At 36.6% G+C, this 15,658-nt stretch overlaps 1 protein-coding gene across 1 annotated transcript in view; it reads right to left on the bottom strand.

Moving 5' to 3' along the window:
- tei (irregular chiasm C-roughest protein teiresias) overlaps positions 1 to 15,658 on the bottom strand; it is a 224,663-nt gene that overhangs the window by 72,940 nt on the left and 136,065 nt on the right. The window contains exon 6 of the mRNA XM_018541287.1: positions 8,401 to 8,523. Within this exon, the coding sequence (XP_018396789.1) occupies positions 8,401 to 8,523 (123 nt within the window). The remainder of the gene's footprint in view (positions 1 to 8,400; positions 8,524 to 15,658) is intronic.

The following is a 15,658-nucleotide window of genomic DNA, read 5'->3' as shown; positions in this document are numbered from 1 at the left end:
AGGATATTAAAGTATTTTAATTGCAGCGGATCTCGCGGAACGCTGGAAGGATTTATTCGAAATCACTCGATTGAGTCTATGAATAGGGATTAAACTTGGCCCCGCCGGCGCGGCGTTGGCTCGACGCAGCGCGCGCCGTCGCGCCGAGCGAATTCCAGACGTCAGGAGTGGAAGGCAGAAATAATTGAATATTTAATAGGATAACTCACATATAGCCGCTTCCCGTCGTAGCCGCGCGACGTCATCCGTCACGACGACGGGACGTCGATTTTTCTGTCACGTCCCGTGGCTGCCGATTAATTATACAGTCTACCCGGGCGTAATACGAGGGTAATACGAAGACGACTTTAATAAATCTAGTTATTTCGTAACCAGTGCACATACAAAAAATATCATTTCACCGATTCCCTGTACATCTCCGCTCATAAAAGACTACGATTTCCCGCCCATGATAGTAATATTGACACGAAGAAGATATTGTCTGTCGGAAGCAGAATTGGAGGAGCATACATACATCAAACGCGATCAGAAATATTCCTTGCCGAAACATCGTAGAACAAACGATTATATCAGCAACATGAAAGTTTAATTAATTTAACAGCCAGGACAGGATTATTCTCGAAGAGAAATCAAATTTCAGATATTAAATTAAACAAATAATTAATGTCACGAATGTAATATGAACTGACAGCCAAATATTTCATTATCATTTATTTAAAAAGGCTTTTATTTCAGAAATTGTTACTATACGCGATACAGCTACAAATGTGAGTGTAATATGCAAGTTCAATTTTTAATTAATTAATCTTGATAATTACGATTGGTTTGCCTTATAAGACAAATTCTTATACTTTATTCAGTATTTGAATAATTACTGAAAAAAATTATAACATCACGAATAAATGTTTTGTTCACCGTACATTTATAGGTATTAAAAATTTACAAATTAATACATACTAAGATTTCGTAAAAAGTATTAAAGACTCCTGCGATCATCAACTGCTTATTCTTTTATCGCGGTATAAGAGTATCCGCGATATAAAAAGTCATGGCACGTCAAACGTACAGCTAAACCGTTACTTTAGAACAGTATTTGGCAATAATTCTTGTGGAAATCGCAGTGCCTTCTGACGTTTGGTAATAACAGGTCGTCCATCATAGTTCTTATCACTCGTACGCGGCTGATCGCAGCGGAAAGTGACGGCTGCAGCTGTTCTCAGCGTTTTGTGTAACTCAATAACGAGATAAACGAAACTACACAATCAGTCCAATTTTTCGAATTTTTAGATTCTTGATTGATAATGCCGATCTTTTTTATTAATGTTCCGAAAAAAACAACGTATTAATTCATCGTTCCATTTATATACTCTCTATTATATTTGCGCAGCAAGAAGGTAATTACATCATTTCATATATCTCGGTTCCTCATTAAAATGTAAAATTATATTATTAATACGAATTAAAGTTTCCAAAACAAATACAAAGGAAGTTAATATTAATTTGCTAAAAGATAATAATATAAAAATATTTAAACAGATAATTATAAGAAGATGAACTTATACAACACGTTATTCAATTTATAATTTATGACTATACGAGTAAAAAAAAACAAGTAAAGTACAATATTATTTCTGTAAATCTTTAGTCTTTTCTAATCATTTTTACACGTCTTCGACTCCTCGAATATATCAAATAGTGTAGAAACGTGCACTTTATTTTCGTGACATTTTCATTGCGCGACTCTCGTCGGCGCGTCAAGGGAAGTACAGTTTTGCGCAAAGTTTTAACAGACAATAAATAACTCAAGACGCAGAGACGGAAAAGACAATCATGATTCACTCGAGATGTGAATGGAGCGCAGCGCGAAATCTCTATCAAATCTCGAAATTGTTATTCACGATTGTGATTTACGCCAGCGAGCCCGACGATGCTTCATCGTAGTGGCGACGACGGCGGACTACGTCGCGAATGAGCTTCTCGTTTGAGTGCCTCTCCATGCTTTTCTGATTAATTCAAGAGAAATTGTAATTTCCACTCCTATCGTATAAAGTTGATCGAAAAGGCAGTCTTGCGTAAATACGCGGATCAAGCTACGTAAAGGGGATTAAAAAGGTGTTTCTTAACGAGCAGAATACGAACGTGGAAGGGTGGATTAAAAAAGTTGGTTGAAAAGCGATTTAATCGGCCGCGTTAAACTCGGGTTGCTTTTTCGTTGGAACACTCGACGTACGCGGCCGTGCTCGAGCACTGTTCTCCTGGAGACCATTACTGGATTCGTGCGAGCTGATTCTGTGCATTGATTATAACCGGCACAAAATTGCTGAAAGAATAATAATATTTGAATAAAAACGGAATAACTGTTTCAATTTAGTTTCAGTTATTTCTGAATACCGAAACTAAGCACCGCGGTAGGAAATTTTCGTAATATAAATATAATTAATGCTGAATGATATTATTAACGCGCTATATATATGAAATTCTGTAATTAATGCTTAATACTAAATGATATAATTAAGCGCTAAACTGTATTACTCCATGTTTTATATTATAGTATACATATATATTGATAATAGTTTATTTAAAAAAAAAAAACTCCTCCCCCCTAACTAATTGAGAACAGGATCAATTTGAGATTATCCTGCATTTTAATCAAATCGAAGTACGAGATGTGCGTAAAAAGTATATCCATCAGCATGATACGTTGAAAAATCATCTCATTGTAGCTGAAGCACAATGCAGTTCTATTTCCGGGATACAGAGCGGCACGCGCTTAAATATTTATACCGATTCTTTCACAGCAAGAAATCGCGATTCCGATTTTTACTCGAGAAAATGCATGGCAAAAGCACCGCTGATTCGCGCAGAGTAATACTCCGACGCGGTGCGGGACGCATCTCGGCGAAAAGTTCGCCGGCGCAGCGAATACGTTTAACGAATGTAATGGGTTCACCCGCTTAAATGGTACGGTCTAATCAAGAAAGTGGTCTCTCCCAGGCGAACCCCGCACAGAAATCCCTCTCGTTCTCTCCGTTTCGTCCGGCTCCATCTTACTCGGCTCAAGCCGCGCTGATTGACGATGAATAAAGGAAATTATGCTGCGGTGAGCTTTTATTCCCCGCACCGGCTAAAAAGCAACGTCGTTACCGATCCACAGACAGCGATGTATACACCGTAAATCCTGTTCCAGAATTCAAATCGGACGAGCGAGAGAGATTCTCAAAAAAAAGGTTTAGAAATCGCGACAGTGGATGGAAATATACGATTTGGTAATGCCGAGCGGATTCAATTTGGCTTAATAAAAATATAGCTGGTCGGTTAGTGGCGAACCGGCTCGTGCAATAACATCTCGTAATACACGACGTTTTATGCAATTTAATTATGCTAATGACTAGGCGATAACGAAACGTGGAATATGCGGAATTTAATGGATAAACAGATTTTTGCTAGTATTATATATGTGTATTGAGAGCCATATCTGCGACACAGGTATAACGTAACCGAAATTTAATACCGTGACTACAACGGCGCGTATTGTGAAATTTATAGTCCTGGATTTCATACGTTTCCATATTTTCGCTATGTATACGTTTTCGCAAAACGTTTTTGGTGGAGCGTGCATTGCTATACCTGGCTCGGCTATCTTTAAAACACGTACAAAATGAACAAGTTTTTCCTGAAATTTTGCCAATTTTTATACATATCTTTTTTTTTTTTTTTAATAAAAAGATTGATATTTCCTATCAACTATTTTTATTTAGAAAGAGTTGATATTTTCTATCAACCGTTTATAAAGTATCATTTTATTATCGTTAAATATTAAAAATCATTTTACTGATTTATTGACTTTTAAAAAGTTTTGAGTTTGAAGCGCACATCTCAGGTATAAAAATGCATTTCATATCTATATGATGATGCATCGCTGTTGAACAGACAACCTTTTCACATATGAAAAGATACGCCGTTTTCTTGGCAAAAGGTGTATTCATTAAAACAAACGTTATTCTATCTTCCTTTGATGTAGACTCCGTGTCTATGCGGTGTCTATTACGCAAAGTTACGCGACTCACGAAGAAAATGATGATATGGATAATGTTGCTTTCCACATGCGGAACTGAAAGAGGATATCTGACAGCAGCCGATATGCTTTATCGAAATTGCGCCATTTCTTTGCTATACTTTTCACGTGTACGTGTATGGAAGATCTCAGACTCTCCTCTTTTCGGATATAGACTTTACTCCTTTGGGAAGAACTTCCCTCTCTTTGCTAAAGATTTTCTCTTTTCCTACTATGTTTTTATTTTCAATATTAATATCTCAATTGCAATCTAAATTAAAATGCAATTGAATAAAAGTCCATTTTATGTCATTAAAGCCGTATCGATATATTTTTAGAACTTCAGTTTTTTTTTAAATTTTTAATCTTTAATCGCGCTATCTTAAACCAATAGAGTGCGTGATTTTTTTAAAGGACATCGTTATTAGATGAGTATAAAATGAGCAAGAATGTTAGAGTCTTACAACTTTACTTCTCATTATTGGCTGAAAGCACCAAGTTGAGAGATTGCCTCATGAAAGTCACTAACTTAACAAAATAACTAGAGTGAAGCGATATGTGGTAAGGGGCGGAAAGTGTAATTATTTGTTACCTCCGTATTTAGGGCATGCAATTTAACTTTTCATTATTAATTGCTAATCTTCATTTAAATTTAAGTAAAATATATATGTTATCAGATAAAAAGGTACTATGTATAAATTTCTGCTTTCTCGTTTTTTCGCAGTGTTAATTTTCAGATGATATCAATTAGATCTTTTCATTTTATAGAAATTTCATTTCTTTTACTCCGCTACGATGATAATTTCTCAGGGAATGCGGATTTATATCGCTTATTCCAATCAATGAACACCTCGATTGGGAAGATAAGGCAGATTAAGCTTGGAATATAAAATAAGGGTAAGATTAAAAGCTATGAAACGTTCAGGAACTGCTCACGGGAAGGAGGGAATTATAGACAGTTTTAAATATTTATCAGGTCGTAGAAGCGGCCACGGCCGGCGAGCTCTCCCACGACAAGGAACAGTCAAATGGTAATGAATCTATACGTTTGAGTACTGCCTTTCGTTCGTCTTTTTGTAGATTTTAATGCGATTTTAATTTTTTATAGATTTTAATTAATTGTAAAGCTATTTCGAAACATTGTGCTGGAAATCGTGATAATCTTCAAATTACTTTACATTTTGAGCGTAAGCTTTCGTAGTTCTCATCGTTACAGTATCATATCCAGCTCATCCTTATCAAGATTAACCATTTCGCTATCATTATACAATATTAGATATTAAATTAATTGTTATTAAATATTAAAGAATAAAATTCTTAAGAATTTCACAAAAGAGAAATGTTATTTATATTTTGCATAATAAAACAAAACTTTTGCGCAAATGTTATTCATGATTTTTACATTTATAATCTGTTTTTTTCCTGTAATATATGTACATTAATGCGAAAAGTACATTATGACATATATTTCAATTTGATAATAAAACTGTCAACCATTACTTGCGTAATCGCGTTACCTATATAATTTCCTTATTCTAATCCCGTGGGTCATCACAACGCAATCACGGTATATCTTGTGTATCCGCGCCATCGCTCCCGTTATCTTACGTCTTTCTCTAGCGCAAGTGCCGGCCAATAGGGCAGATTAAATGGAACAACGTGCTGCTCCGATATCACGTGCCGCGTAACAGCTTCCTCGACGTTGCTCGTGTACGGCACGGCGGGCGCCACAACCACTGAATCTCCCTTTAACGCCGGCACGAAATTTACAATGCGGCAATAGGCGCGGCTGCAGCGTGTAGTGGTGCATCGAGACGGGGATAATATCGAGCGCGTACACCTGTCTATCGGAGCCGAATGAAAGCGCGCCGGCGAGAATTGCCGGGATGAAAGGGACCGGCGTCGGTGTGGGGCTGCCCATTGTCCCGATTTCTCCCGGCGTCTATGTGGTAGACTTGTCGCGCCCGTTGCGGTACGTAATAATGTGATTATGGGATGTACCACCTTACCTCCCGCCCGATTCTCGAGCCCGGGATCCCCGAGATTTAGGGGAGGTGGTGGGACGCCAAGGCTGAGACGACAAGGTTGACGGAAATCGCGTGAATGCAGAACTTCGGAACCTCCCTCCTGCTCCGACCTGCTTCCTCAATCCTACGAGCTAAGGACTACGTTATTATGCCGCGAGCGGCGACATGCGTTTGACTCACCTAAGCATATCGTTGGTAATGGTTTAATTACGCGAGAATTACGACTGTTCTCGAGAAATGAGTCCGCGACATTATTACGTTATAGTGGATTTTGTATGAAAATAGCAGGAAGTCTCTCGCTAAAGGGATGCATTTTGCAAAGTATATTAAGAACGTTGCTTACTATATTATTACTTTGTGCGTTATGCGATAATTATATAATATTACAATATATTATAATACATACGTAACTAATGATTATCGTATATTATAATTGTCATATTACGTTTTCTATTATCTACACAATTAATCTTTCAATTTCAATATCGTATTTACATTGTTAACTCGTTCATTTTGTACGAGGAAGAACTAAATTCCCTTCCCATAATGATTCCCATTTAATTACGTCAATTTTCTTCAATGACACGCGCATTATAAGCTGCATGTTTCGCAAATCAACATTCCGTTTGGAAAAGGCTAACACGAGGGACTAACTCGATAATTCGATTAACAGCCATGTTACGCTTATCAATGCATTGACGCACGCGTTTACAGATAAGTTTACATCTCTCCTTTAGAGTTACTACGAAGCCGATATTACGCCGAGGGTCATGTGCATCAGATTTCACCCCATCCAAGTGCCTGTTTACAGTGATTAAATTATGCTCACGTTGCTGTTACACGTGCCCGCGCTAACGTGTCTACCTACAACGTGACGCGTTTCCTAGCTGTAGGGAATGGGGAGTTGCACGAAATAATGCACGTGCGCTTTGCAACTCACCGTCTGCCACACACTACTTGTAAGTATACATATGAGTGTGTGTGTGTGTGTGTGTGTGTGTTTATGCGTGTATACAGGGCACACTAAATGCACCCTTTTTAAGTTGTAAACGTTCGAAGTAATGTTAGAAAGAATAATTAAAAATCTTTTTAAATTTCCGCTGCTGCTACCTTTAGTTAAAATGAAGTTTTATATGTATATTTTATATATATACGTAATATAATTTTGGTGTAGACAGTCTTGAATATAATTATATACCCAACGTTCAAATTTTAATTTTAGTAAAATAAAATTTACACAAAATTAAAAAAAAAATTATATATTATAATGTAATATGATTATTATTGGATGTTTAAGTATTCATGAAAGTCTTATGATATCTTTGTATTTTATCAAGGTAAAACCTATTTTAAATTTATCAATAATTTGCGCTTAACTAAACGTGTTTGTTTATGAACAATATAAATTACTAAGTTAAAATTCGCTTCGAATAAGCGCTTATTTGTAGTAGCGATAACTAGTTAAAAATCTCATTACCGAACGTACACGTATTTAAATCGCCAAAAATTTACCGGCTTTCAGAAAATATGAATAACGTTACTGCCGAGAAGAGTTAATTATCCAGGTCATTCAAAGAAGATATTAATTAAAAGGTAAAATGTAACATGGTACTTATATAAGTAATATATTTATTACAATTATCTATTTTAAATCCATAAAAAGTTTGTGCGAGGAAATGAATAGCGTTAATAATAAAAATCAAGATAAAATAAAACGATCAGTCTACTAAAACTTAATTTATTAATTAAATTATTTTTACTCGTTTTATTTTAAACTATAATAATTATTCTTCTTATAATTTTTCTTTTCTAAAAATCTACTAGTGATATAAAAGTAAATTATAGATACTTTTATATTTATTGTATTAATATATATGTGTCAAAATGAATGAATATATCTGCAATCCAATCAATATCTCTACGAATAATCCAACATAACTAATAAGTTTGATTGCACTTTATGCGATTATTTGCATTTTTACTCAATAAAAAACTAATCAGGAACTAAAAGGTAAGTAAAGAAGTTTGATACAAAAAATATCAAACGATATGTATTTCTGTTAGGAAAAAATAAATAAATGAACAAATCAAATAAAAGTAATTAATAAGAAGAAACATTATTTCTTTCTACTCTACAAAATATACTATTTAAAAATTAAAAACGTAAAATATGTTGTGTTTCTAAACAAAACAATTTTTACGTAAGATGTTTCCAGAACTGATGAAATTAATAAGTTAGATGTTCTTTCGAATCTAATCGAGAAGTCAGACGAAATACCACGCGTAAATTCCGTTCCTTTTTTTTCGCTCGCCACTTACCGCGCTGCCAAATTGGAGTACTGGCTGGATTGCTGTCTACCTCGCATTTCAGGCTGACAGACATCCCCTCGACGATCGGAATTCCAAAACCAGGTAAACGCGTTATCGCGAACGATGGAGTATCTGAAACAGGTATTAAGCAATTAGTGTCAATGCCACGACGTCGATATACTACGTGATATTACAGAAAAACATAAAAAAAGAAAGGAAAATCGACGATATCATCATGCTATTATTACACCATCAACAGATTAATTTAAAATGATGTAAAATAGAATTGCTTTTAATATTCTGTTTTCAAATGCAATCTCAAAATATCTTAAAAAGAAATACGACATCGCAGATTGCAAGAAATACAAGATTCGTTCTATTTTGCTTGCTCTATTTCCGCGTAATATTCGTCTAAATGAATTTTATAATGAAATTCAAAATGAAAACAGTCATTTAATAAGTAATTCAGAAAGTCATAGCAATTGCAAATTGCAATCTTATTTCGCAGACGATAGCAAGTCTGTGAACTCGGTGCTTCGCTATTTTCAAATAAAATTTCCGGTAATCTTAAAATGTATTGGCCAACGTATCTGATTTCTACACATTCAAAAGTCATTCTTTGTACGACGGAAATTCTATGTACGAAGATATCGGATGGAGTCCAATGTGCACGAAAATAACCAATTTTCGAATAAAAATAGTAGACTTTAAGAAGATAGATTACGGAGAATACAATTCACAATAGCGAATAGAAAAGTCTTTCAGTTGATTTCCATCTTTATCAGTTTTTATCATTGCTTTTCGAAAATCAAAAATAGAAAAGAAGGAATAAAAGATATAAAAGTATTATACACATATATTATATACTTATATAAATATTTATATATTATATATTTATGTAAGATAAATTATATATTTAAAAAGAAGAAAGATACTGCACATTTTAATTAATTGAATCAAGGTATGATATAAAAGTAAAACATTAAACATTTTTCTGTTGCAGTAACATCTATATATTATATTAAATAATTATCTGCTCTGAATATAGAAATAATAATGAAACACTCTTCGGTAGTTACTATTATATTTAATTTTATTTCTAATCCAAATGGCTTTCTTTGATTGAATTAAATGATATTTCCAGATCGGCACTATTTTCCCAAATTTACACACAGTGTTTCAGTAATGCAAAAATACTTTTCGCATTATAAATATCTGCTTAAATGGTTTGTTTGTAGGTAACCCGTGGAATGCTTATTTCCACTGTGGGAGTTTATTGTGACCTGCTTTCGTGCGGAGTTCACTTCCCGAATACAAACCAGCTTTCCGCCCCTGAGTGACATTATGCGCAGCGACAAACTTCACATCATCACCAAATAGATATAGCGCAAAGGAAGCAAGAAGAGAGACAAGAGAGAGTGAGGGCAACGAGAAGCGTTAATTATCGGAATGTTCGTTATAATGAAGATGTAAATCCTGAGAGTTAGTAATTGGACGCATCAAATGTCTTTAGAAATCAAATGTCATCATTGTGAGATGACACACGTTGCTCCCGTTTCCTTCGGCAATCACCCCCCTTTCTCTTCTGCGTTCGATACGACGAGCTTTCCTTTCATGTCATTAACGTCCAATGTGGAAGCGGATGATGGGATTCCGACATATTCTGCTAGTGTGTATATAGGGCGACAGACGAACGACTAATGAAGTTGGCAGAGAACAACCAAAAGAGAAGTGGCGGAAAGGGAAGGTTTCCAAAATTGTCGTTGAACAAACGAAGTACAGATACGAGGTCGTAGCGAGTAATTAACGAACGGGACAGTCAAGATTTTACAGGCGCCGAGGTCATATTCGTTAAAAGGTCCTACTATCATCGTCGATACCAACGACAAATGGTGGAAATATCCACACGCTCTGTTGGCGCCCCGGCGAGTGGGACGTCGCTCGATGCCACCCCGGCGCCGCTCGAGCGATTTGCCGTTACCGTTATATCGTCGTTCAGCTCGTTAATATCACGCCGCGACTAACGGGACAGTCACCCCCCGAGGTCGCAGAATAAATTGGAGATGCGTCAAATTGTGCGAGAGAAGGAAGAGACGAGCCCCTGGAAAACGTGGCGAGGAGGGTTGCGGTTTGCGGGAGAAGCATACAGAATATCGGAAGCGGGAGGGAGGGAGTAGAGCGTGGGTGGCGTACGAGATGGAAAAAAGAAAAAATTGTAGAAAGATAAAACGGAAGATGAAGCGACGCAGGAAGAAGGAAGAAGAGAGAGAAACAAGGGCGGCATGACTACCAGGATGGCTCGAAGTTATTCACTCGGCTATAATAGCGCAGTGCTGGGACAATGCAAGCTTAATGAAAGCTTCTCTCCCCGGCGCACCGACGACCTCACCTCCTCGTTCTCCTTGCTGTTCCCGGTCCGTCGTAGTCGCCGACGTCACCGACGCCGCCGGGCACGCCGCACTGTAGTCCCAGTGCAACGGCGTAAACACCAAACAAAAGGAACAATGAGACACAGAAGTGTCCCACAGACCTCGATCGCTTGATGAGAACTTTAAAGCGCACCCGCAAACTACTGGTTCATCTTTTATTTCAGAATGGACACCGGCAGAATGCCGCTATAAAATTCTTTTGCCATAATCCCGCGGAAGCTTTCTTTTTTTTTTTAGGTATCCGGTTAATGACTACGTTTACACGGATGCCTTTAATCGGGTTTAATGACATCCGTAGTTATGAAACTGGCCATCGTGGCTGTTTCTGCCGAAGAATGGAATGACTGCGATTGGCTATTCTCTTTTGAAGTTATAACGCTCTTTTGTATCTTCTATCATTTTATTTATCATATATTCTTTCTCTCACTAGCGATACCGGCTGATTAAATTTGACAGTAATAGTAATTGACTGTTCAATGGCGCAAATCGCACGAGTCGGACTGCGCGAACCTTTAAGGTGACCTCACTTTACAACAGAATGAATCTCTTCGAAAGAAATTTCTCCCACTGTTTCAGCCGGAACGCCCGTAAACTTTATACGGGCCGTTAAGCAAACCTGTATACGACCCGCGGGAGAGAATTTTGTGAACGCGTGTACGTAGGAAAGGTAGAACACACGAATATATGGTGACATTATTAAACGACTAAAATTTGTTGTGTAGAATCTATATTGTTCTTATACACGATTTAATAACGATTGATGAGACGAATTTCAGTAAATCTCCGGGATGACGTGTATAATTTCTATAGTTGAATAAATTTCCAAGGCATAAATTTTCGGAAATAATTTTATGGTAAAATTTGAAATATTTTATTTTTTACTTTACACTTATATATATGAAAATAATTTCACAAATTCAATGTAAAACGTGCACATTGTTACTCGGTAAGCCGTTTCTGTTTATCGAGATTGCTTTTTACGTGAACTAAAATAAATAACACAATATAGACAACAGTATTAACTAGCTTTAAAAGGAAATCGACATCGATTAAAAGAAACGCGTAAAACCGCGATCGCGAAAACAGGATATGGCATTCGAATGCGAGGTATAACGATGAGAGAAAAAAAAGGAGCCTGATTCGTCGGTGCTGGCCGATTGCAAATCATTAAACAACCATCATTGGTATAACCGCGCCGTTATTGAGGCGACAAACCGTCGAATGGCTCTCGTTGCGACGCGATAATGTTCGTTGTATATATTTGCAGAACGATGAAATGGCAGGGGAGACGTGTATAGTGTGAATACAAGCTGCAGGATAACGTCGAGAACATACAAAAATTCGTCGGTTGTATCATAGTGTCATCTGCACCGAACAGAGTTCTCTGCAGAGTCGGTTTTACGTATGTATGATTCGCGTTGCTTTGTTTCCTCAAATAAACTACATCTGAGTGAGATAATTGTATAATAATGAATTATATATTTTAGAAGACTTAGTACTTAATTATTTTAACATCAATCTTAGACTTTCCTCTTTAGACAATTCTCTTATCCTTGATTTAATCATCAGGAACTACAACGCTACAATTAAATCCTACAAATGACAATTTGAGCTCGAAAGCTGGTATTGTTTCTCGTAGTAGTCTTGTGTAGTTTGCCGGAATCCATTACGATTATCTGAATGACAAAACGAGGACAACAGCCGGATTCCTGTCGATCTTGCATTTCATCTGTATCAACTGCCATGCTAAACTGCGACTGGTATGTACCAGTTTATGCACATCGAAACGACCGCGGTTTACGATGGCAGCCATTAAAGTTTAAGTCCGGCTTTATTGGGTCAATGGGCGACGCGTACCACGTGTGAAAATTAAGCCCTCATAACGTGTCGGGTACACAAAGGGTTGGCAGTCAAAGAGGCAGACATTGAATAATGCCGCGCGGTTTTCCTATTCAATCGTGTCACGTATGCTGCATAACTTTATTAATCCTGAAGGAAGAGATAAATGTTCAACAAACAAGCTCAAAAGACACGAAAGATAGAGACTGAAGGTACTGTCGTGAAAAATACCGTCGATTCAGATATAATGCTGATATAAAAATAAAAACAAGGTATGCAATTAAAAATATAAAAGATTGAATATAATTTATTATATGTTCGAGATTATATTTTAACTAATAAAAATCTGATTAGTGTACCAATAAATTGTTTAATTATACAGTAACTGATGATATTTCATCAATTACTGATGCAGTACCAGTTACTGATCGAGCTAAGTTCATTGAAACATTAATCAATTCTTTTTTCTAAAGGCATAGATACATATAAATATATACAACCAATAGGACAGAATAATACAATATAAAGCTCATAACGGTCGAAGTTAAATCTTTAATGCTTAAATAATTTAATAATTTTAATTGTACCTATAAAAGAGAGAGAGAGAGAGAGAGAGAGAGAGAGAGAGAGAGAGAGAGAACATAGGATTTTTACAAATATAATATTTATTGACTATCTTTTCTCTTTCTTTATTTCTCTTCTTTTTAAATTTATTTATTTCTCCTCTTTCTCTCTATATTACATAAGATATAAATTTACTAGAAAACTTATTTATTACATTCAATAAAGAACCAAATATTAGTCAGTTCGCGTGCCTTACATAAAGAAACAGATACGAAGTAGAATAACTCTTCGCTATTCTGTTGTCTTCTGCAAAAGGGAATATAAGAGATGATAACAGAAACTTGAGCACCTGATCTTATAAACTCTAACGACTTCGCTTCAGTGCCGAATCGTAATCTTAAGTTCACGCAGCTTCCGCGCTCAGTTATTCTCTAAGGAATTACTGTGCAAGAACTAGTCCTTGTTACTTTCCTAAGCATTCTCACGTTGCTACATAATTACCAGTGAGAAAAGGGGGAAGGGATACGGTAGAACCGTTGTTATATTAAGACTTTATTAATCTGGCTGATGCACTCCGCCTGCGACACTGCATGCCAAATTGCATTTATGGCAGATTATATTATCTAAAAATCAGCAAGCACACAGTTTGGAAAACAGTATGATTGCCTTGTGATTAAAAATCTATTCACAGTCTATTCACAGTCGCGGGCATAAAATTTCAAAACGTACGGACAAAGTTAAATGCACAAATGCTTAAGAACAGCAAACAAAAAGTTAACAAGCGATAATACGGTCCTTAACCCTGGCTAGCTTATTCGCGGATCATGTAAACAGACAGCGGTACACGTGTGCGATAAGCGCGATGCAAATTGCGGTGCGGAATAATGGAAACACTTGATCGCGTGCGTGTGCACATTAGGGGGATTCGAAACAAGCGGTAGAATTTTCATCGTGGGACCTCCACGATCCCATCAGACACACGTTTAATGCGACGCTCGCTGGGTGGAACTACTTTATCGCCATAAAGGCAGACGTGGCTGAACCACCATTACTATACCGCGATATGATATTATCGCGTTCTCTGGCATGCCATTTCACAAATTTACAAGTTATTTTCGAATCGGTCGGCGGGAGCGTCAGTGGAGTCGCATGCAGCCGACATACCGGTGCAATTTCGCATGAGGCTTTGCTCGTAGCCGTGTTATTCAAGCCTGACGCGCCTACAAAGCATGGACGCGCGTGAATTGAAGCTAGTCGGCTCGCGTGCACTTTTGTAATCGGGAGGATATGCAACCTGTGTCTGCGAACAACGCATTCATCGGGTGGAGTCGCGATGCAAATCAGATTTTGGTTGAAACACAGTGTCGCTTAGAGCTGCGTACTTTGCTTGTGGCGATACAATGTACTGGCGTGTTAGTGTTAGAACAGGCAAAAACAATAGGCTTAATGGTAGGACACTATCAATCCCTATCAAAGTGAATAAGGCGACGATGATACATAGAAATGATAATAAAATACATCTGGAAAAATATGGAATGAGCATAACTCTATTGAAAGAAAAAAAATATAATTCAATAATAAATACTCAGTAATTGTAATAAGTACGATAAAAATATAATTTTAATTTTTATCGTATTCTAGAAGCAACTTTTACTAATATTATTAGTAGTAATCTAGCTAACTAGATCAATAAAAAGCTAAAATAAATAAAAATATTTACTGTATTACAGTCAGTCAGCTTGAAGAGCATAAAATAGAATTAAAGTCTCTATTTTTGTATGCTTTTTCTATACTACGTATATTGTGATACGTTTCTATTTTGTACTATTTATATAAATTCGTGTAAAATAATTCATATGAAAAAGAGAGAAAAAGAGAAAGATTACTGTTACACACTAAGCTCGAAGATAAAATACTAATGAGAAACATCAACCTTCTCGAAAATCAAGAATCCCGTTTTGAAAAAGCAATATTACTCCGGGGATCTCTAATTCAGCCTAATTGTCCGCTTATGCGAATCCTTGAAATATTTATGAAGTTTTATGAGAATTTTTCATCCTGCAAGCGGTGCTCTTTTGAAGAGACCCCAGGGGATTATGAAGACTTCAACTTCGAACAGCGATTATGTCGATATCAAAGGTATTCACATTGCTGCTCGAGGCTACGTACCAACCAAATTTATTCGACCTGTTGTCGAACTTCGATTAAGCACTTGCAAACTACTTCCCTCTAATGCCGTCCCCCTCTCCTCTCTCTGTCTCTCTCTCTCTCTCTCTCTCTGTCTTTCTCTCTTGTTCACTCTCTTGAATACAATAGTTATTAGCTTTCGGAAACTTGCTTAGACTTCCTTGAAACAAGTTATGTTGTATCTCGCAGAGATGAGTATATAGCGATGTTGTAGTATTATATGCTACAAAATAAGTAAAAATATAAAT

Source organism: Cyphomyrmex costatus, unplaced genomic scaffold (genome assembly GCF_001594065.2).
Source record: "Cyphomyrmex costatus isolate MS0001 unplaced genomic scaffold, Ccosl1.0 scaffold281, whole genome shotgun sequence".
NCBI classification, from domain to species: Eukaryota; Metazoa; Arthropoda; class Insecta; order Hymenoptera; family Formicidae; genus Cyphomyrmex; species Cyphomyrmex costatus.
Note: the sequence above shows the minus strand (reverse complement) of the source record. Positions and strands in the feature narration are given on the sequence as shown.